Here is a 22,659-nt window from a genome sequence, read left to right on the forward strand (position 1 = left end):
CGACCGAGGCCCACCGAATTATCTACCGGTTGATTTAGTCCTAGAAGATATGTTAGGGGGCACTCGGATCCTGTTTCGGTCGTGTCTGCAGACTAGAGCGCAAGGTCATCACCGCTCCACATTCTCGACGTCTCTTCATCTTCCACATACAGTTCTTTCACGCCCCCCCCCCTATCTTACGTAGGCTTTCTATAGCAAGCAGCGCTTGTCTTTTAGGCCTTCTGACTACCACGATTTAAAATCTGCCCTTTTCAGAGCAACCAAATATTAACGTAGAACTTACTTCCGTTGGACCGCCTTATTGTTCAAGGCCGGCTGACAAATAGAGTATCTTACGATCTCTCGGTGTACACGTCTTGTAACAAGGTTCTTTGTAAAAACTGTTACTCAAAACAATAATGGTCAAGTGATGCTAAAAATTTTTATATTTTATTTTTAGAACAAGTTTGAAATACTTCTAGAAGTTCGCCTAAAAGGAAATAAGATCTCTATAAAAAAGTGGACTTTTATTGGACATTTATTGGAAAATTGTTATGTTTTATTAAGAGTTTAAGTCAAATGATTTCTAGCTTTAACTTAAATAATGTATTGATTAATAATAAAAAACTTCAGATATACTTACTACGTAACTTGCCATGCCGGTGTATTGCCGTAACGTTCTTCGCAACGGCGGTAATCGAGGCAGGAAAGAGAGTGACGAAACAAGGGCGGCGATGGCTTAGCAGTAGCATGCGTGTCTAAAGATATCGGGGGCGCTGGATCAAATTCAGGTCCCGGCGTTTCTTCTTGTGGTTTCTCTTATCATCGTTAAGTTTAACCTTGTTACATTGCGCCCAACTAAATCACCCACAGATGTAGATAAGGAAAACTTCCAAGATTCTGTAGTCGCGTAAAATTTTACGTTTAAATCAAAATAGTTTATTTAAAACAGAAGAAAATATTTAAGAGTCACATCTATCTTTGAACATTATATTTCTTGCGTATGGTCATCACGTCGTGAGTCCTGAATAATATTTGATATTCAGGACTCACGACGTGACGAATAGATTCACGTCATATTTTCGGCCAACTTCATGGTCGTGACCACTTCCGATCTTCCGGGAATGAAGATAGGAGATGAGGAAAGAAGAAACTCCCACCTACGATTCTGACTCTCCCGGCTTTACTCTTCTACTCGGCGCAAGATAATTCGAGCGGATCAGTTGCAGCGGCGGAAGAGGGCACTACGTATACAATACGCGGTGAAGAAGACGAATGCAAAGGTGCGGGAATGTACAAGGTTAGAGACATCGTTAAAGAGCTAGTCGGCAAAGTCGAATTCCTATATTACCGGCGATCCTGAGGTGGATTGGTAGAGTCAAAACCGACACAATAATCTGACTCTAGCGGGGGGTTGTAACGAGTAACAACGTTCCTTGATACATGGCAATGAGTCAGCCGCAGCACGTGCGCATAAAGATCTTGGAAGCGATGTTCCTTTTTGTGATTTCTTTTCTAATCGTCAAGTCTCACCCCGTTACATCATATTCCTAGAAAATCCTTTCTCTATTATGTAGAAATGAAACCCATTTTGGCGTTTTCCGGTTCTCCGATTTTCCGAGTTCATAATTTTTTATGAACTAAAGCGACCAATTTTGTGATTTGTATCTCATTTGAATCACCTTTTAATTAACAACTTTTGCAAGAGCATCGACTTAAGGATAAGGATTTCAGACCTGTCTCACAGATCGCCGGAGCAAACAGCATTGAAACCCGTAAAGGCAATATAGGCACAACAAAGTTATAGTTAAAAAGTTGAAATAAGAAATGATATACACAAAACGCTAAATAGTTTTTAACTGAAATTTTTCAAATAATTTTGCAGACTACGTTAATTGTATGTAAAAGTAGCAGGAAAATTTTTAAATAACTATCGTCTGCACAGCCTTTCTAACGTTTAGTCGATTAACAAACCTTATTAGAAAAATACACATTATTTATGGTTTAAAAATTTATCGAAATTACCGCTTCAAAGATTCAGAAAAGAATGAGCAACAAAACCGCTATCTTGGCTATGTATACGCATTTTAAAAATGTAACAAACTTCCTGCTTTAAAAGTTGAGGATAGACTGAGCAACAAAACTTCTCTTCTGGAGCTTAATGCACATCATAGCGCAAACATAGACTTCATTGATAAACAACAAGAATATATTTATATAATTATGCGCAGCCTTCCGAACGTTTAGTCTGCTTCTATTACTAAAATGTTATAAATGAAAAAGTACATTAGAAAATTCAAAACAATGTTGTTGATTAAAATATCTATGATTTACCGATCTTACCGCTTCCAATGGTCAAAGCAGACTGAGCACTAAAACAAATTATTCACGCTATTTATAAATATTGTAATGCATGTGCAGGCTTTATTGATAAACAAGAGAAACATTTTTAAATGAATATAACCGGCACCGCCTTCCGAACTATTAGTCTGCTTCTGATACTAAAATATTTCGCGTAAAAAACAATATAAGAAAATTCTATAAAATTTTATTTTTAAAATCAACACTAGATTAAAACTATAAAATGATCAATTTTGTAAAAATTCACCAGAACTAGTGAATTATTCCAGAATGACAATTATTTCATCATAGATATGTAGCAAAAACATGAATACATTATACTAGCGCAAAAAAATAAATCGGATTAAGTTAACTTTTTTAATATAAAATGGTTTACAAAGAGTGACCGGGTCATGAAAAATTTCACATAAATCAGCTATATTTACATACATATATAGAAAAGAGACTTTTTTGTCCGCATAAGTCTCTTTTCGCTAAAGCAATCATAACAAAATTATGCTGACGTCAGCATAATTCCGCAAAAATCAGCATAGTTCCTCTTTTGTTTCTAATTTTGTCAGTATAAGTCCTGATCTACTGATTTATCAAATTATATATACTAAGGGGGTACCCCCCTGCTCGCTTCGCTCGCCAACCCCCATTTGTGAATTTTAGTGTTTGTTATATTTTGATATATTGTTTGATATATTGTTATATTCTGTTTCATGTATATTAATTGTTTCAAAAATTCTTACAAAAGAAGTAGGTCCGACTTCTATTCTGAGTAAATTATCTTTTTGACACTCTACGTGCGAAATTCGATTTCTCATAGCTGCTAGCGTGTGCGAAATGCCTGATTTTCACACCAGTGCGCGAAATACAGATTTCGTACACTCCATGCGCGAAATTCTGTCACAGTCACAGCGTGTGCGAAACTGAATTTCGCGCACGCTCATCTGCTAAGAACGTAGATTCGCACACTCGTGTCAAAAAATAGTATGCGATACTCGTGCGCGTAGGTGATCATCATACTCGCTTTTTTGCGCTCGTGCGAAAGTCACCTGTTTCGCGCACTCGTATCGTAATATACTATTTCATATAGATCCTATGATTTTTCCTATAATGTTTCCTTACGGAGATACAGGATGGAATCCTATATTTAAACAAAATCAAAATAATGATAAAAATGTATCTTTATTACAATATTACTCGTATCGATTATCTTATAGACCTATGTCAAAATGAAGCGCCATTCTATATTCTGGAAGATTAACTCAACAGTATATTAATCAAGCTTATATAATTATAGAATACTGTAGACTCAAAAAGAAAAGTGCTCTCAATAATAATAAAAATTTTGAAAATAACGAAAGATTGGGTAATTTGTTTGTTTTACCGTCAACATATACAGGAAGTCCTAGGTCAATGCACCAAAGAGAATTGAAAAAATTTCCTCCGGGAACTTCATGCAATGATATTGCAATAATCACTAATAGATTATTTTATTGTAAATTTCGAGCAATGCTTGCTGATATTCTGAGTGGAAAATTTTTTGGAAAAATTATTGCTTATGTGTATATAATTGAATTTCGAAAAAGAGGTCTTCCTCATGCATATTTGTTATTAGTATTGGATCATAAGTCATAACTGACAAATCCTGAAATAGACTTTATGAAATAACTGTAAAAGTTGATAATTATACGGTTGTTTCGTATAATCAAACTCTTCTAAGAAAATACAATTCCCATATTAATGTTGAATACTGTGCATCTATTATGAGTACAAAATATTTATATAAATATTTACTTAAAAGACACGATCGAGCTTATATTAAAATGAAAAAAAATAATGAAAACACAATAATATATGATGAACTCACAGAATACATGGATTATAGATACATAGGTCCAATGGAAGATGCTTACCATATCGTAGAATTACCTATTGCCGCTTGTTCTCATAGTGTTCATAAATTAGCTGTTCATTTAGAGAATCAACAAAATGTGATTTTGATGCAAATCATATCGATATTGATTCTGTTAAAAACTTTGACAGCATGGTTCAAACTAAATAGAACAGATGATTATGCTAAAAAATGATTATATTAAAAAAGTGAATTAAACATAACAATTATTCGAATACCTTAGGAAGATTAGTTTGTGTGATTCCTAACAAACGTGAGTTGTTTCATTTGAAGTTAATATTACGCAGAGTTCTTAGATGTTAGGACTCATGTAACAGTTAAAGAAATTTTAATTAAAATTGGAGGAATTCGAATAAATTGAACTGGAAATTACGTTTTGGACAGAAATTTAAGCAACTTAATATTATGTAGATTAAGATTTATGTCATTTTTTAAGTAATTAATTACTAATAATATATAAGTATTCATATACTATACAACATAATAAGATTGGTCCAGATATGTCAGATGCTGTAGATAATCATCTAAGAAAAATATTGCAAATATTCGTATTTAATCTGAATTATTTTATAAATCATATGCGCCACACACACACATATATATATATATATATATATATATATATATATATATATATATATATATATATATATGTATATTTTACTTGTATCATCAGAGGTGATCTTAAGATTAGGTCTAGATAAAAGGGATGCTGCAAATAATTATTTGTGCAGATATGCTCTTTTTTCCAAGCAATGTGTTTGTAAATATGAAATGACGAATGCTGTATGTATTCATGATATTATATTATTAAAGGCGTGTTTTTAAAAAGTTAAGAGCAATCATTAATAAACCGAAGATAACTGTTTTGATTGGGAAAAAACTAGTGAATGTAGAAGACAACAATTATAAAATGAAGAAAACTGTTTTAAACTATAAGGGAACTGTTGTCTTTACCTATCAATAGTTATTGTCTGTTGTATTCATTTTGTATTCATTTACAAAATGTCAAATGTCCTCTTTCCTTTTGAAAATTACTTTTTTGGTATCTTTTATTCTTGTGTCCTCCAATTCCCATTCAACTCCTTCCATGATGTCTTACAACCAGTCTTTCACTGAATCCTCCTCCGTATAGTTATTCAGATGTACTATTAGGCCTCTCTTTCATACCTTGCATCTGCTCTCACCTTTTCTTTGGTCCGGTCTGTCTCTCCTTCTCTCTCTTGATATTTTCCCCTCTCTACGTTCTCCCACTCTTTTTACCCTTTTCATCTCCTGCCTCTTCTTGACCGCCTCCACTTTATTCTTTTTTCCCAGCATTCCTTCTCTCGGTTCTTTTATTTTTCTCTGGAAACTTTTCATTTTCCCCTTCATCATCTCTACATCCTCTCTTTGCCATCTACATCCCCTCCTGCAATTTTATTTCCAGCGTCTCACTTCTTTCTCTTTCAAATTTCGCTTTGATTTTCTAGTCTTCTACTTCATCCTTTAACTCCCTCATCTCCCTTTTCTTTTTCCATTCACCAAAAGACATCTTCCCCTTTTCACTTTTTACTTCTCTTTTTGTGTCTGTTGTGTTTTACCTCTTTTTGCATGTACTGCGCCACGTGTTTTTCAGTTCTGCTCGGTTCAGATTCCTTTTTCCTCGTTCCTATTCCTCTTTTCATGTTTTTCGTTTTGTAGCTCTTCCTTAGCGACTTTTACTTCTCCGTCTTCCTTTGTCGTCTTTCTTCTTTTCCGCCTTAGTCATTTTTTGTTGGTTTTTCCACTTCTTTTCTTTTGCTACTGCTCCCATTCGTTTGCTCTTTTTGTTCTCCCGGTTGCTCCTTCTTTCTTTTTCTTATTTCCTTTTTAGCCATCTTTGATTTTCTTTTTCTCTTTCCTCTTCCATATGACCCTCCATAGTTGTTGTAATATGTGAATTTACGCAGTCGTGATACATAAAAAGGCACTCGTACTCTCTCTCTCCCTCTCTCTCTCTCTCTCTCTCTCTCTCTCTCTCTCTCTCTCCCTCTCTCTCTCTCTCTCTCTCTCTCTCTCTCTCTCTCTGTCTGTCTCTCACGCCTGTAACAGGTGTGCCCAAGAAGAATAAGTCTGCGCCCTTATCTCTTGCCGGCTCCAGAATCCAGTCGCCTGCAAGAACACAGGCGACGTCCATCGAGGGGTCCCTCAAGGACATCTTCGCGGCACTGGACGACAGCAGGAGGGTCCAAAATTAGGCCATTCAGGCACAAAACACCGTGTCTGAAAGGGTCTCACGAATCGAGAAGAGACTTGGCCCCCTAGAAAATCGCCTCAAAGCCCTTGACGATTTGCCTGCGCTCAAGACTCGGCTAAGCAATGTCGAGTCCTCCATCTCTGAGCTGCAGGCACAAAACCAAGAACTGTTGTCAAGGAGCTCCGCAGAGCATCCTTAACGACAACATCACGAAAGCCATAAATCATCTCGCCCCATTAAAGACTGTGACACCTGGACGTAAGCGTCACCCGTGGTTCACCGCGGCTCTTCGTGACCTTTTAACTGAAAGGAATAGACTCTACAGGCGCTTTCGCAGAAGTCGACTACCTTGGGATCTATACTTTTATAGAATCGCAAGGGACGACGCTCATAGATAGGTCGAGGAGGCCAGGCTGAATTACTATTATTCACGCTTGTCTACTCTGACCGACGTTGCAGAGATATGGAGAGAGCTTGAAAATCTTGGTATTACTACCTCTAAATCTTCTCCACCTGCTCGGTTCTCTCCAGATGCTCTCAACAAACACTTTAGTTCCATCTCAAATGATCCTCAAGCTCCATCTGTTGAGGAGTATCTGCGAACCCTTGAGAGTCTAGACCTCCCTGAACATTTCATCTCCAGGGCTATAACAGAGTCGGACGTGTTGGCTGCAGTATCACTCTTCAATACCCAGGCCAGGAGGAAGCGATGGCATCCCACAGGTTGTAATCTCCAAAGCATTGCCAATACTCGCTCCTTTACTTTGTCAAATTTTCAACCTGTCTTTGAGCGAAGCACGCTTTCCTTCCGCCTGGAAGTCATAGCTCGTAAGAGCATTAAACAAGATCAACTCTCCAACAGCTGTAACAGACTACCGTCCGATCTCTCTACTTTGTTTCCTATCCAAGGCGCTGGAGTGGCTGGTGCACAATAAAATCTCTGAATACCTTGAAACAAGACTTTATCTTGACAACTTCCAAACTGGTTTTCGCACTGGCCACAGCACGCAGTCCGGCTTAATTAAGCTGACTGATGATATGAGGCTTGGGATGGACAGGAAGAAGGTCACTCTTCTACTTCTATTTGATTTTAGCAAGGCGTTTGATACGGTGTGTCACGTCAGGCTACTCGGAAAGCTATGCTCCTTCGGCTTCTCCAAGCTGGTTATCCGCTGGCTTGCATCTTACCTCTCGGGAAGAGAACAGGCCGTCATTGGTGACAACAATGAGATCTCTACCTTTCTACCACTAAACACCGGTGTCCCACAGGGGTCAGTTTTAGGCCCCTTGTTGTTCTCGTTGTACATCAATGATATTGGTTTTTGCCTAGATTCAGATGTGTCCCATCTAATCTACGCGGATGACCTGCAGATCTACAGCCAATGCTACCTCGAGGAGCTTGACTCCTGTCCTGTCAGGATGAGCGCTAACGCCGAGAGGATAATGGGCTAGGCTGCGCTGAATAGACTTAAACTAAATGTAACTAAAACTAAGGCTATCGTCCTGGGTTCCCCCTACTACATAAATGCACTACCTTTAACAGCTAACACCTTTATTAATAAAGGGGGTGCTCAGGTCAGCTTTGAATCTTCTGTGCGTAATCTGGGATTGGTGCTTGACTCTAAACTCACGTGGAAGGAGTACGTCACACAAGTGTGTAAAAGTACTCACTCGCTTATGTACAGGCTTTACTTTTTCAGAAAGAGTACCAATCTCAGGTTGCGCAAGCGCTCCTGTTTCCCCTCATTGACTATTGTTCTCTTGTATACTCTGACCTGACGCAGGAACTCGACTTAAAACTACAGAGGCTCGTGAACACGAGGATTCGGTACATCTATGGTGTAAGGAGAGATGAGCACATCTCCCCATACAGGCGGGAGCTGCAGTGGCTAACCACTGCCGGACGCAGAAAGTACTTCACAGCTTGATTCCTCTGTAAAATGTTTAACTCGGTCATACCATCATACGTACTGGCCTACTTCGACTTCCGCGTGAAACTCCGGCCTGTGAGGGGGGAGGTGACACCTCTAGACATTCCTACCTTCGCGACAGAGACGCTGAGGAACTCGTTTCATATCAGCGCCTCATACTTATGGAACAACCTGCCATCACACATCCATAACACTACATCTATCGCAAGGTTCAGGAGACTAGCTAAAGAGCACTTTCTCGAACTCAAAAACACATAAACATCGTATACACACTCACGCACACGCACACACTTACTCACCCTCGCTGAACCCATCTTCACTTTTGCATACTATCACTCTACACAATCTCTAAAACAGATGCCTCAGCTTATTATTATTTTTTATTTTATTTTATTTTTTAATACAATTTCTGCTGTATATATGTAATCGTACAACACAATGTACGTAAAATAAAATTAATTAATCTAATCTAATCTATTCTCTCTGTCCTCTTCAAATTTCACAAAAAAATATTAGGATAGTTTTAGTTAAAAATGGATCCCTTATGAGCTACATGTCATTAAAAATAGGCAAAAATTGCTTAAAACGTCAACTATGACCAGCTAGAACTCGAAGCCAAATGAAGGAATCGCGCTAAATTTTTTTTTTTTAAGTCAGGTACAACATATAGAACATATTATTAATAACATACAGTTAAGGCAAAAATTAAAATTTGTATATCTTCGATTTCACAGAGAACCACCCATATATATATATATATATATATATATATATATATATATATATATGTATATATATATATATATCTTCCTATATTATATAGTCATTTTGGCAAGACTCCCCCCACCACCCCTCCACCACCACCCCACTACCCCCCCACCCACCACCCCTCCACCACCCCCCCACTACCCCCCACCCTACCCACCACCCCTCCACCACCCCCCCACCTTGGCCCCCCCACCGAAACACGTAAAATTCTTTCATTTTTCTGTTATTTTCGAAAATCTCAAAAAACCCCCCACCCCCCCATCGCCCCCCCCCCCCCCACCCCCCCCGCCTGGCCCCCCCACCACCCCCCCACCAAATAACATGACTGCTCTCTGCGTTATCGGGCTTGAGACCGTCATACTTTCACAACGCTATTGCGTAGTAAAATAAGGCCGCATTAACAGTCCAATTAAATACAAATTTATAACATATTATGATTAAATAGATTTAAATTGGATAATATTAAATAGAATTAAGGTTTAGGTTAAGGTAAGAAGTATCAGTTCCAAGAGAACCAGATATTGAAGATCTACCTCTAATTTTATTTAAGTTATAAGATTAAAGTTAATTATTAATAACGTGTAAATAAGTTAGGGAATAATTGAGTTCAAAGAACTCAAAGAACCATCAGAAAGTATAATCATTATAGATGATTCACTGATTGAATAAACAACAAAATGGACAAGATAAGCGAGATCAAAGACCTCGATGAATTTTCAGGTAATATGAGTAGTCAGACAGAACTAGAGAGACAGAATAAAGAGACAGTTTTCCAAATAATTTAATTTTCAGGATCACCTCACGTCTCCCAATGGCGCGCAACTCGAAAAGTCTATCATTTTATAGATGCCTTTTGCGGCACAAAGATTTAAACATTAAGAACATTAAAAAAAATTAAAATTAATTTAAAAAAAAATATATATATAAATTCAAATGATGAATTTCAAGGGTCAGAAAACTTCAAAAACTAGCTAAAACTATTTTAAATGCCATTAATAGTAGAAGTTCAATGTTAAACAATACTTTTACTTCCAGTAACAGGTTTTCTTATACAATAAGATCGATCATTTTCAACCATCCAGAACATAATTATCAGTTCATGAAAATAAAATTTTGAAGATAAAATCACACAGAAACTACAATAGGGGGTTGGCGAGCGAAGCGAGCAGGAGGGCGGAGCCCCACTAGTATATATATATATATATATATATATATATATATACTAGTGGGGCTCCGCCCCCCTGCTTGCTTCGCTCGCTAACCCCCCATTTTAGTGTCTGTGTGATTTTTGTTTTCAAAATTTAATTTTCATGATCTGATAATTACGTTCTGGTTAATTAAGAATGAAAATGTATCAGCATAATACAAAAGATGAACTGAGGAGATAATAAAATTAAATAAAATAATTGTAAACTTGTTATAAGTTATTGTTATAATGACTTATAATTATGAGTATTATCATTAATCAATAACCATTAATAATGCAATGATTATTTTTATTTTATAAATATACCAATTTTGCCCAATTATTAAGCACAAAAAGATAATATACTACAAATTTACAAAGTATTACACATGTAATACACATATAATCATGTATTACGCATTAACATGTGGTTATAGCATTAACAAATAATGCTTAAATTAAACATGTATTTTAGTATGTCAATTATAATTACTTTTATCCGTAAACCTTTTGAGACAAATTAAACATTTGTACTTTTATTAATGACCTTAACAAAAGTTGAAGGGGGTAAAGGGGGCCATCGAATGACACAAACACCTATGACCTAGAACTCGATTTTCAAGGTCATTTGAGGGTAATTGTGATTTTTTTAAATCGGAACCTCTATTTCAGACCTTGGAATCGGATAGAGCGGAAAAAATTACGTCGCAAAGGATATTTTAAGTGTGCTTTGGTGACCTTAAGCAGGTCAATTCAAGGTCAAATAACAAAAAATCTGCTAAACAGCTGTTTGTCTTGTTTTATTTTACTCGAAAGATGACCTTGACAAAAGTTGAAGGGAGCAAAAGGGGCCATCTAATTACACCAACACCTTTGACCTTGAACTCGATTTTCAAGGTCATTTGAAGGTCATTGTATTTTTTTAACGGGAACCCCTATTTTTGACCTCGGAATACGGAGCAGCGGAAAAAAATACGTCGGAAATGGCATTTCAAGTTTGCCTTAGTCACCTTGAGAAGGTCAATTCAAGGTCAAATAAGTAGTATCAGCCTAAGATTGTTTTCCTTTCAATTTTTTCGTAGAATTATCATTTTGTTATTGTAATAAACATTAAGAGAATAATTGACTTAAAATGTGATTATGCTTTGCTGACTTTAAAGCCATTTTGTAAGGTCAAAAGTGCAAAAATGCAATATCAAATGTTATGTGAAGTCCATATTTATATCCTAACTTTAGCGTTACCCAGGAACAACGACGTAGACGTAATAGGATTGTGTTCTCTTTGGGGTGCTTGATTAGAGTGAGTCCCCTTGCCTCTCACTTTTCGGGGTGCTTGATTAGAGTGAGTCCCCTTGCCTCTCACTTTTCGGGGTACTTGATAGAGTGAGTCCCCTTGCCTCTCACTTTTCGGGGTGCTTAATTAGAGTGAGTCCCCTTGCCTCTCACTTTTGCTCAAAATTCAACGCAGGTGCTCAAAGTGCGTCCAATCCACCTGTCACGGTAATTTTGATTAAGATATTGTCTAACTATTCGAGCATAGTGCGCAGGAGCTCCATCTAATTGAATCCACATTCTTGCTCTTGTGTATAAATCTACTTCTTCAAGAAGTACTGGAAGATGTTCTCTCAGGAACTGTAAAATTGGACGCACTGGACGTGGAGATTTGGGTGTTCGATGGCCACCGAGATCTCCAGATATGTCATCACCCGATTACTATTTGTGGGGGTATTTGAAAGATGTTGTTTATGAACATGAAACTACAACAAGGGAAGATATGATCCACAGAATTCAAACCGCTTGTGAAAACATCTCAAGAGATGTATTACTCAGAACAGTAGAACATTTTCAGCAGCGAATTGAATTCCGTATCCAACAAAATGGTGGTGTCTTTGAGCACCTGCGTTGAATTTTGAGCAAAAGTGAGAGGCAAGGGGACTCACTCTAATTAAGCACCCCGAAAAGTGAGAGGCATGGGGACTCACTCTAATCAAGCACCCCGAAAAGTGAGAGGCAAGGGGACTCACTCTAATCAAGCACCCCAAAGAGAACACAATCCTATTACTTCTACGTCGTTGTTCCTGGGTAACGCTAAAGTTAGGATATAAATATGGACTTCACATAACATTTGATATTGCATTTTTGCACTTTTGACCTTACAAAATGGCTTTAAAGTCAGCAAAGCATAATCACATTTTAAGTCAATTATTCTCTTAATGTTTATTACAATAACAAAATGATAATTCTACGAAAAAATTGAAAGGAAAACAATCTTAGGCTGATACTTCTTATTTGACCTTGAATTGACCTTCTCAAGGTCGCTAAGGCAAACTTGAAATGTCATTTCCGACGTATTTTTTTCCGCTGCTCCGTATTCCGAGGTCAATAATAGGGGTTCCCGTTAAAAAAATACAATGACCTTCAAATGACCTTGAAAATCTAGTTCAAGGTCATAGGTGTTTGTGTCATTTGATGGCCCCCTTTACCCCCTTCAACTTTTGTTAAGGTCATTTTTCGTTAAAATTAGTTTTTCCATGGTTTTTTGTCGTGGTCGGATTAAAATGAAACACCCTGTGTGTGTATATATATATTATATATAACAACGAACTTCTGTTTTTAAATGTCCTTTGCGCCGTTTTTCACGACGGTTTTGACGTCAAAGGAGAGTATATAGTGAACTGCGCATGCGCCTGCCGCTGAGTAAAGCCAAATTTTACCGCGCAACTTTGAATAGTATAATTTTCTTTTAGAAAAAATTAATAAATATATTTTTTACCATCGAATAATCTGTAAATTATTTATAAAATTGTTGCTACTGAGCGAGTTAACGCAAATCATTCGGATGATATAAAAAAATTATTTTGTAATTGTAAAATTATTTTTTTAGTTTGTAAATAATTATTTATTAGTAAAAAAATGTATCGATAAATTTTTTTTTAAACGACAATTACACTATTTAAATTTGCGCGGCAAGTTTTGGCTTGCCGCGCAAGAACGTCAAAAACGGCCAGGACATAAGTAAATGTAGTTGTTTGTACTTTAAAATTTGTTTTTTTATTCACCAAAAATAATTTTGATTGCATTGAGATATCGCGATTGCATTACATATTGCAAGTTGAAAATTTGCTTGGTATATTTCTTTTCGTGAGAGTTTCTTCTCTCGATATTTTGTCACGCGACCGGTCCGACTGTGGGGGGGCGGTGGCGTGGTATGTAGGGGTGGGGGCTGTGGTAGGGCCATGGGGGCTGTTGGGGGGGGGGCATTCAGATTTTCAAAAATAACATAAAAATAAACGATTTTTACGTTATTTTGTGGGGGGCCGAGTGGGGTATATATATATATACTCCACTCTGTTGGGTACTATATATATATATATATATATATATATATATATATATATATATATATATATATATATATATATATATATATATATATATATATATATATATTATATATATATATATATATATATATATATATATATATAGTAACAGGGCAATTCGACAGCTTATCGTGCGGCCTCGAAGATACCACACGTCACCACCCAGGAGGTTGATTTCCCGGTCGGTGATGGCCAGGCGATAGCGAGCGGCCGTTAGCCGCTGGTGCAGCGCTATCACCCGTGCGTTGGCCTGCCGAATGCTCGCTACAAATGCGTGGTGCGCCTGGAGCACGATTCGGTGCCAACGAATCTCGGCCTTCGACGGCTTCGTCCCGGATATCGACAAAGTTCCTACTTACTCGGTCGCTGATCGAACGCTTCTCGAAAACTATAGGCCGCAACAAGGCGTTATAAGTGTCATACGACATACGAATAAAACATGGTCAGTATATTGAAAATACTATCCAGTAACACAACCGGTAATCAGAATAAGAAAAAGTGATGATTTTTCCACTCTTCGTCTGCGTCGAGGTTTTCCCTCCTTCTCGGAGAAACGACCGGTCAAAGCTTGCTTCCCGAACCAAGTCCAATCTTTCCTGGTGCCTTGACGCTCAAGCGGCCAAATTACCGAGGTCCACCGAATTATCTACCGGTTGACTTAGTTCTCGAAGTTCTTCACGGTCTCTTCGAGTGTGGCTTATGCAGTTAAGGATGAGTCTTGCAGGGTATAATGAAAAATACAAATATGATTCATGTGTGCATGTTAGTATGAAGTATTATGTTATCTCAGGCAACAAATTTTGATATAACTATAATATTTCTTATTAGTATACAAAAGAAAAAAAACGATGACAATTCTTTGGCACATAGCTTCCTTCAACATTATGTATTGCTTTAATATCAAAATTGTTTTTGCTATATACATAATTCTATACAGTTTTTGTACTTTTCTGTTTGGTGGATGAAATTATTTTTCTTAACACGAAAAAACCCGTTTTCATGCATCTAAAGTGAATAAAAAGCTTTTCATTTCGAGCGTGAGAGCCAGTTCCATCCGCTACAGCGTTCTTGCCTTCGGCGCCCTCGACTTCGAATTGTGCTGAAATATCATCCTCGTTAGAAATAGTCCTCCCCCCTCCCTCCTAGTTGCACAATATACTATTTCTCAACATGTGCATGAAAAAGACCCAGTAGAATCGAAAAAGAATAACAATCACGGTGTTAGATTTTAGATTAAGAAATTATTTATTCGCTAATTTGTTTACAACTCTCTACGTTGATCATTAAATCATCGTAAATAATATTTATGTTGTACTTAGTAATCAACATTTCCTTTATTGTACGTTGTATTATAACTCTTTACGAGTAAAATAGACTTATGGAGAAGTCTCTCCAACGTCTCAAGAAAAAGTTACTTTGATTCTAGCAAGAGCCTTTTTTACATAACAAATAGGATTGAACAAAAAGTTATAAATATCTTCAGCCAAAATGTATACTACTTATAAAATGTACAAAGACCTTCAAAAAAAGTAATACTACGATTTTTTTGAAGCAAAACTAAGTTAATTGTAGAAAATTTAAAAAAAGCTAAAATTGGCGTTTTTTTTTTCGTTTTTTGAGTAAACAAATGAACTGATTTGTATTTAGTTTGTCTCATTTTGTAGGTATTTCTAATACTTAAAAAGTATTCAACTTTTTTTCAATAGTATCAATGGTTCCAAAGTTATTCGCAAAAAGCGGTGTTTCGCACTTTCTTTGATTATTTAAACAATGTTTCGCAGCCTAAAATCGCGCTTAAACTATTGTCCCAATATTCTGATATCCTTCCAAACAACTTCCAATAATCTTTTACCTTCATTAATTTAGTTTTCCAAAACAGGCCTTTAAAAGTCTAATCGGACTGGATAGTTGTTAAACGAAATATTTCCATGAAATAAACGCACGTGCAAAACAGAAAATTTTATTTTTCCCAACACGCCCATAAAATGAGCCTTTTTTCATGCCTAAAAGTAGCGTAGAAAATTGTCTATTCAGCGTGTTAGAAAAAGTTGCGGTTTAAGTGGGGAGAAAATTATTTTCTTCCCGCTTGACTAGCGGGGAGAATTTTTTTCTCCCCTCTGTTAATACCCGTTTTTCAAATCTCTCAAATTTTCTCAAATTTTTTAATTTTTTAAAATTTCTCAAATTCCTCAAATTTTTTAATTTTTTAAAATTTCTCAAATTCCTCAAATTTTTTGTGCACGACCTGAAATGCACGATCTCCTACCCAACTTTCACGCATAAAAAAAGTCCCTTTCCTACCCTTGTTGGAAAAACACGGTGTGCAAACACGGGAATTAAAGCTATGTCAGACTCGGGTGAGGTGTCAAGTGTGCATTAAAATAATAATTTTGAAAATTGTAACCTTTTTTTCAATAACCACTAGTCAGCTGATCTTATCTCACCTGCTGAACTTTAATGCTTGATGCTTAATATATATAAAATTAATTTCACTACATTCATTAGCGTATATTTATGTTCTGGTAAAAATGCTTACCAACGGCAGGTTCGTTGGCCAACCATAATCAACTGTTGGGTTGATTATGGTCTGCCAGGGTGGAGACCAAACTTATAGCTGCCAACATTTTATACAATAGCGTTCAAATATACTATATATAAATAATTTTTAAAAGACTTTCAATCCTAATTATTTTCCTGAAGGAGCAGCCGTCACAATATCAAATCATATAACTTTCATGAAAAAATTTAAACCTCATTATTTTAAATACCATAGGGTCCTCATAACTTCATAAGATCATGAATTATCTCAAAATAGTCTGAACTTTAGTTAGCGAGTTAAAGGGTTTAACAAAAATAGTGATTTTCAGTTATACAGGGTATACAGAGTGAGAGATAAAGAATTTTAATTCTAATACCGTTTAAACTCATTGATTTCATAAGCTGCAAAAAGAACCTAGCCGAGGTGATCAAAACATCGATATTTTAATAAAATTTCAACTTAAATAAAGCCTTCTTACTCTCATAATCGTACGACATAAAAAATGCATATTTTTTAGTTTTCAGTTTTTAGCTCATAAACGAGTCTTAAAAATAGTTTAAAATTTTTAAGAAGAGGTGACGGAAATCGCTAAAGATGCAGTAGGTGTAATCTACGATTGGCTAAAGCAGACTGGACTTGAGCTTGCTAGCCATAAAACGGAGGCTATCCCTATATCTAGTAGGAAAAAAATAGAGACAGTGGACGGACACGAAATAGACTCTCAGCCGACTATTAAGTACTTTGGAATCACCATGGACGCCAGACTTACGTTTAAGTAGCATCTCGAGAGGGTGAGCAATAAGGTGCAGTAAAAGTCGGTGCTGCACTATCGCGACTAATGCCAAATGTGGGTGGACCGATGCAGGGTCGAAGGTTACTCCTAGCCAGTGTAACTACATCAATTATGTTATACGGTGCCCTAATATAGGCAGACGCTATGTTGGTGAAGTCCTATGCACAAAAGCTGTCAACAGTTTATAGGAAAAGGATCAGTATCAGAAGATGCAGTGCGCGTTATCTCAAGTATGCCGCCTATTAACCTTCTAGCAACAAAACGACAGAATATATACGAAGAAAGTTGGTCGTGATGACAATACTCACAAGAAAGTTTAGAAATCCGCGAAAAAACAAACCCTTGCTGAGGAGCAAAGACGATGGGACTCCAGTGGAAAGGGGCGATGAACGCACCGCCTTATACCGCGTATTGTTAGCTGAACCAATAGACGACACGAGGACGTGAATTACTACTACCTTACGCAGTTTTCGAGTCTACCTACACTGCTTCACGATAGAGGACAATACAAATTGCCCAGTATGTTTGGAAGCAAACGAAGATGTCGAGCATATCTTCTGTGACTGTTCGCGATACGAAATGGAACGAGAAGAACTCGAGTGTTACCTTCAGACTAGGGTGACCCCTGAGTCAATGATGACAGCTGTGCTAGCGTCGAAGGATGGCTGGTGCGCAGTAAACAATTACGGAAGGACCATTCTCAAGAATGTTAGAAATGACGAAGAGAATAGAAGGGAAGGACAAGGCGAAACAGCTGAGTAAAACTGTTGCTAGACGAAGGCCACTAGGTAGTAGATACGAAACGCTCCTCGGACTGATGCAGAGGAACGTAGGTCATAGAGTTGAGCTCTCACTCCCCTGCCCGATGCAATGGAACGTAGGAGCTAGGCTTGAGTACCTCTAAGTGCTCCTCAGACCGATACTGAGAAATGTAGGTAACTGAGTTGAGCTTAGACTTCCTCACCCGATGCAGAGGAACGCTGGTGTCGGGGTTGAGTCTGTCCAGAGGATGGCCGGTCGATGCAGCTCGAAGTAGACGACCGAACGATGCTGCAGGAAGCTGACGGCTGGACGATGCAGAATGAAGAAGAGGAGTTTGATCCTGAACCTCTAATCACCTTGGTGGATGGGGGATGTATGGAAATTTCTAACTTTAAAGGAGAAGCCAAAAAGACTAGTTTACGGGCCCCACGGAAGTACTGTTCAACGATAGTACCTGCGAGGATCCGGTGTCGGAGGGCTACTTGTGCAGAGCTTGCTCTGCCTAAGCCACATAAAAAAAACATACAAACACACTCATCTGCACAAACATTTTCTGAAAACGCATGATTCGAACTCTAAACACCTACAAATGCGTTTCTACGTAGTTTTAGCGAAACTGAAAATTTCACTATTACAAAGTTTCCTTTAGGAGGAAGCAACATTTTTAACCTTGGTATTTTTGAAACTAACTAGTTTTGTAAACAGCCCTAAGAAAGGGATCAAGGTGCTGTATAATACTAACTAAATCCAAAATTTGAACTTGATCATTGCCTTTTTAATCCTAAGTTATCGCGTTTCATAGAAAAACGACTTTTTTTGTTTTTGATGTTTTTCTTTGAATCTGCCACATGAAATAATTCAAAATTAGAGTGGTGTATAGCTCTAATAATCTTTAATAATCTTGGGTTTTTTAAAAAAAGTTTGATTTTTTTTTGAGTTACAACAGTTTTATAAAATTGCACATTATGGTGTATAATAAAAGAATGACGAACGATAATATAAATTCTCCGCGGTGAAAAGTTAGGTAATTTTATTTTCTTTTGAGTACGTATCAAGTAATTCACTTTTATTTATTTTTCAATAACTTTTTTAGAAAAAACTGAACTTAAAACTATAATATCCCTATAAAGAAAAAACAAGTTAACAAAATGTAAAAACAGACTTCTTTCCATCATGTTACAGTAAAATCAAAGAAAATGAGACTTAGTGGCTTAAGATTCACTTTACACACACGCGCGCGCGCGGATATTTTCCAAAAACCTCCTTTTTGACTTAAAATGCATCAAAACACACTTCTAACATGTTTTTACACAAACTTCAAAAATCACCATTCCAAAGCTTCCTTAGAAAGGAAGCAATATAAAAAGCTATAAAAAATGTTAATTTTGTTCTAGGCTCTTGGTCTATCAGGACAAAAATTACTTGGAGTTCCTATTGTAGTACAACATACGCAAGCAGAAAAGAATAGAATGGGAAATTCAATGCCAAATTTAATGCCAAAAGGTCAAACTGGTCCAATGAGGCTCTACGTAGGATCATTGCATTTCAACATCACTGAAGAGATGCTTAAAGGCATATTTGAACCATTTGGTAAAATTGAAAATATTCAACTGATAATGGATCCTGAAACTGGACGAAGTAAAGGATATGGATTCTTAACGGTAATTTTCTACTGTATATTAAAGTATTAAAATTGAAAAATTTGTTTTATGTGATAATCCCTCTATTTTCGTTATAATATTTTCTAAAACCTTATAAAAGGCTACTACGTCAAAGTATCGACTTATTAATCCAACAATATTTTTGTCATTACCTAATAATAAAACAAGTACTTAGATTATTTAAATGAATCATTAAGACTTTTTTAGGAAAATATCAAAAACATAAGTTAGTATACTTGAGAGAATATACTAAATTGAGATTAAAGGGCCAAAACCTTAAAATTATCAAAAAAAATTAATTCCTAATTGTTTATAAATGTTTAAAATTATTTAATAAAGGAATTAAACTTTAATATATTCAGGTATCATTTAAAAAACGGCTGCCAATTCATTAGCGAGCGGCTTCCTTCGATTAAATTTTGAGTTTTAATTGTCACGAATGCCCACTAGCGTACCTATGGCATGGCAACAGCCTAAGAGTATCGCTTGCTTGCCGATCGAATGCTACCTTATGTCTTGCTTATTACTGTCAATAAGTCGTCGTGAGGCTTATTGTCTGAGTGTTAGCAGTTCATGCCTCAGTCTCCATGAAGTGCTGGGAAAGACTGCTCCTAGAACAGTCCGATCACGATTTAAGCGGGAGTAGTAACCTCTAGCACAGACCTCTATCTCCTACAACTAATGGCAACAGTCTTTCTCGAACTTCTGGGCTAGACCCTTATACATTGAAAATTCTTGACCATGCTCCTCTACCTTCAACAAAATATGTTAATGCTTTTTTTAATGTTTCTGAATTTCCATAAAGTATATAAAAATCCCAATTAAGGATTTAGTTTTTTTAGCCGAAGGGGTTTGCCATAACAGCATTAGCTCTCTCTCTCTCTCTCTCTCTCTCTCTCTCTCTCTCTCTCTCTCTCTCTCTCTCTCTCGACGAACTGGCCCACCTCCGCAGGGAAATATCCGTCATCAAAAGGCAGCAGGAGCACACCAACAACGACAATGTCGTTGTGATTACGGGACTCCGATACACTGAGGAATCCTCATTGCGGCTGCTGGCTTATGCGGTGCTCACTGCGCTGGACCCCACAGTGCTCCAACGGGACGTAGTAAGAGCGAGGGTTATGGGAAGACTGGACACAGCCGCTGACAACTCAGCCAGAATGCCACCTCTTGCTGTCACTCTGGCGTCACATGCCCTCGCCTGCTCAATAATAGCTGCGAAGGCCAGAAAGCGCAAGCTCCACACAGCGGAGCTGGATGCACACCTACTGGAGGAAGCGCGAGCCCCAGCTCCAGACCACCAGTGGCTAATCAACATTAAACCGCTCCTTCCCCCAGAGGTGCACAAGCTGAGGGTCAGAGCGCGGATGGAGGTCAAGAGGAGGGAAGGATGTCGTACCTACGTGAGGAATGGCAAGCTCTACATCCGCCTCAACGACAACCGCGCCGTCGTCATCGAAACCGAGGAACACCTAGATAATTTTTTATCCCGGGCACCACCAAACAACAGCAACAACAACAACAACAACTAAAATACATACACCTCATTCCACCCAAACCACCATCATCAACTTCATCGATCGCGAAATCTTCACACTCCAAGGTAACTCTGTCAGAAGGACTACGGGTCTGTCATTTCAATGCGAACTCTCTCACGGGGCACCTTGAAATGATAAGATTCTTTTTGTCTACTCGTCCCACTTTTCACGTAATAGCTGTAACAGAAACCTGGCTCAGTGATAAAATAACCTCGATTCCCACACTGGCTAACTATACGCTACACAGACGAGACAGAAACAGAATCGGTGGAGGAGTGGCCCTCTACATCCACAACACGCTGACTGCTACAATAATATCTTAATCCGACCGGATCTGGACGGGAAAGCCAGGCTACCCGGAGTATCGCTTCTGTGAGATCACTGCGAAGGGAGTCCCACCTATTTTCGTGGCGGTTGTGTATCGGCCACCACACGCGCCCTTCTTACACGGAAACAATTTCATTGAACAGCTCAATAGTCACATGCACAACTACTCCACGAAAGTTATAATGGGAGATTTTAATGCAGATCAACTCTCCTCCTCAGAAGATGCCAAGTTCATCAAGGCCCTCATAGAAGAGAACTCCCTCAAATCGGTGCCCTATGGTGCTACACACCACAAGCAAAACTCTGACACATGGCTCGACCTCTGCCTGGTCGACGAACAGGATTGCCTAATTTCATACTGGAAGACTGACTCACCATTCATAAACGGACATGACCTCATTACGGCTACACTCGACGTGCAAATTCCACGACAAGCACCTAGAACATACTCCTATAGAAATTACAAAGGCATCAGTGCTGAAAAACTAAACAACTACCTCAACACATGTGACTGGTCTACAATCGACACATCATCCCTTGACGCATGCATCAACACTCTCAACACCAACCTAACAAACGCCATCAATCAGCTCGCCCCATTACGGACTGTAACGCCAGGATCCACACAAGCAGTAAATAACGCACATAAGCAGGTCGAGGAAGCCAAACTGAACTACTATCACTCACGACTATCAAACATAACAGACGTAGGGGAAATCTGGAGAGAACTCGAGAAACTTGGAATCACCACCTCCAAGGAAACCACTCCATCTCTCTTCTCAACAGATGATCTTAACAGATACTTCAGCGGGATATCCAATGATCCACTCGCCCCTTCTGTCGACGAACAACTGCAATCACTTGATAGTCTGGAATATCCTGTCCACTTCAGCTTCAGTGAGATTACGGAATCGGACGTGTTGGCCGCAGTTCAGCATTTCACCTCTCAGGCCAGGGGAACTGATGGCATCCCACAGGTTGTTGTCTCCAAGGCCATGCCAGTACTCGCGCCCATATTATGTCGTATCTTTAACCTGTCCTTGAGCGAGTCATGATTCCCCTCGGACTGGAAAAGGTCACTGGTGCGTGCACTCAACAAAGTCAGTTCTCCAAAATCCACTACTGACTATCGTCCGATCTCACTCTTATGTTTTCTATCCAAGGCGCTGGAGTGGCTGGTACATAGGCAGCTTTCTCATTACCTGGAAACTAGGCTCTTCCTTGATGACCTACAGACAGGTTTTCGTACCGGTCACAGCACACGGTCCGGCTTAATAAAGCTGACTGATGATGTCACGCTTGGAATAAAC

The 22,659-nt window shown here is 38.0% G+C and overlaps 1 protein-coding gene across 14 annotated transcripts in view; it reads left to right on the forward strand.

The window, feature by feature from the left end:
• Window positions 1-22,659, forward strand: part of Rbm39 (RNA binding motif protein 39) — a 243,187-nt gene that overhangs the window by 157,615 nt on the left and 62,913 nt on the right. For 12 of the 14 annotated variants that reach the window (XM_031926988.2, NM_001142492.1, XM_032601830.1 and 9 more), the window contains 1 exon segment: window positions 19,218-19,484. The exons of the other annotated variants lie outside the window; for them this stretch is intronic. In XM_031926988.2, coding sequence (XP_031782848.1) covers window positions 19,218-19,484 — 267 coding nt within the window. 14 annotated transcript variants of the gene reach the window in all.

This window comes from Nasonia vitripennis, assembly GCF_009193385.2.
Source record: "Nasonia vitripennis strain AsymCx chromosome 3 unlocalized genomic scaffold, Nvit_psr_1.1 chr3_random0008, whole genome shotgun sequence".
NCBI classification, from domain to species: domain Eukaryota; kingdom Metazoa; phylum Arthropoda; class Insecta; order Hymenoptera; family Pteromalidae; genus Nasonia; species Nasonia vitripennis.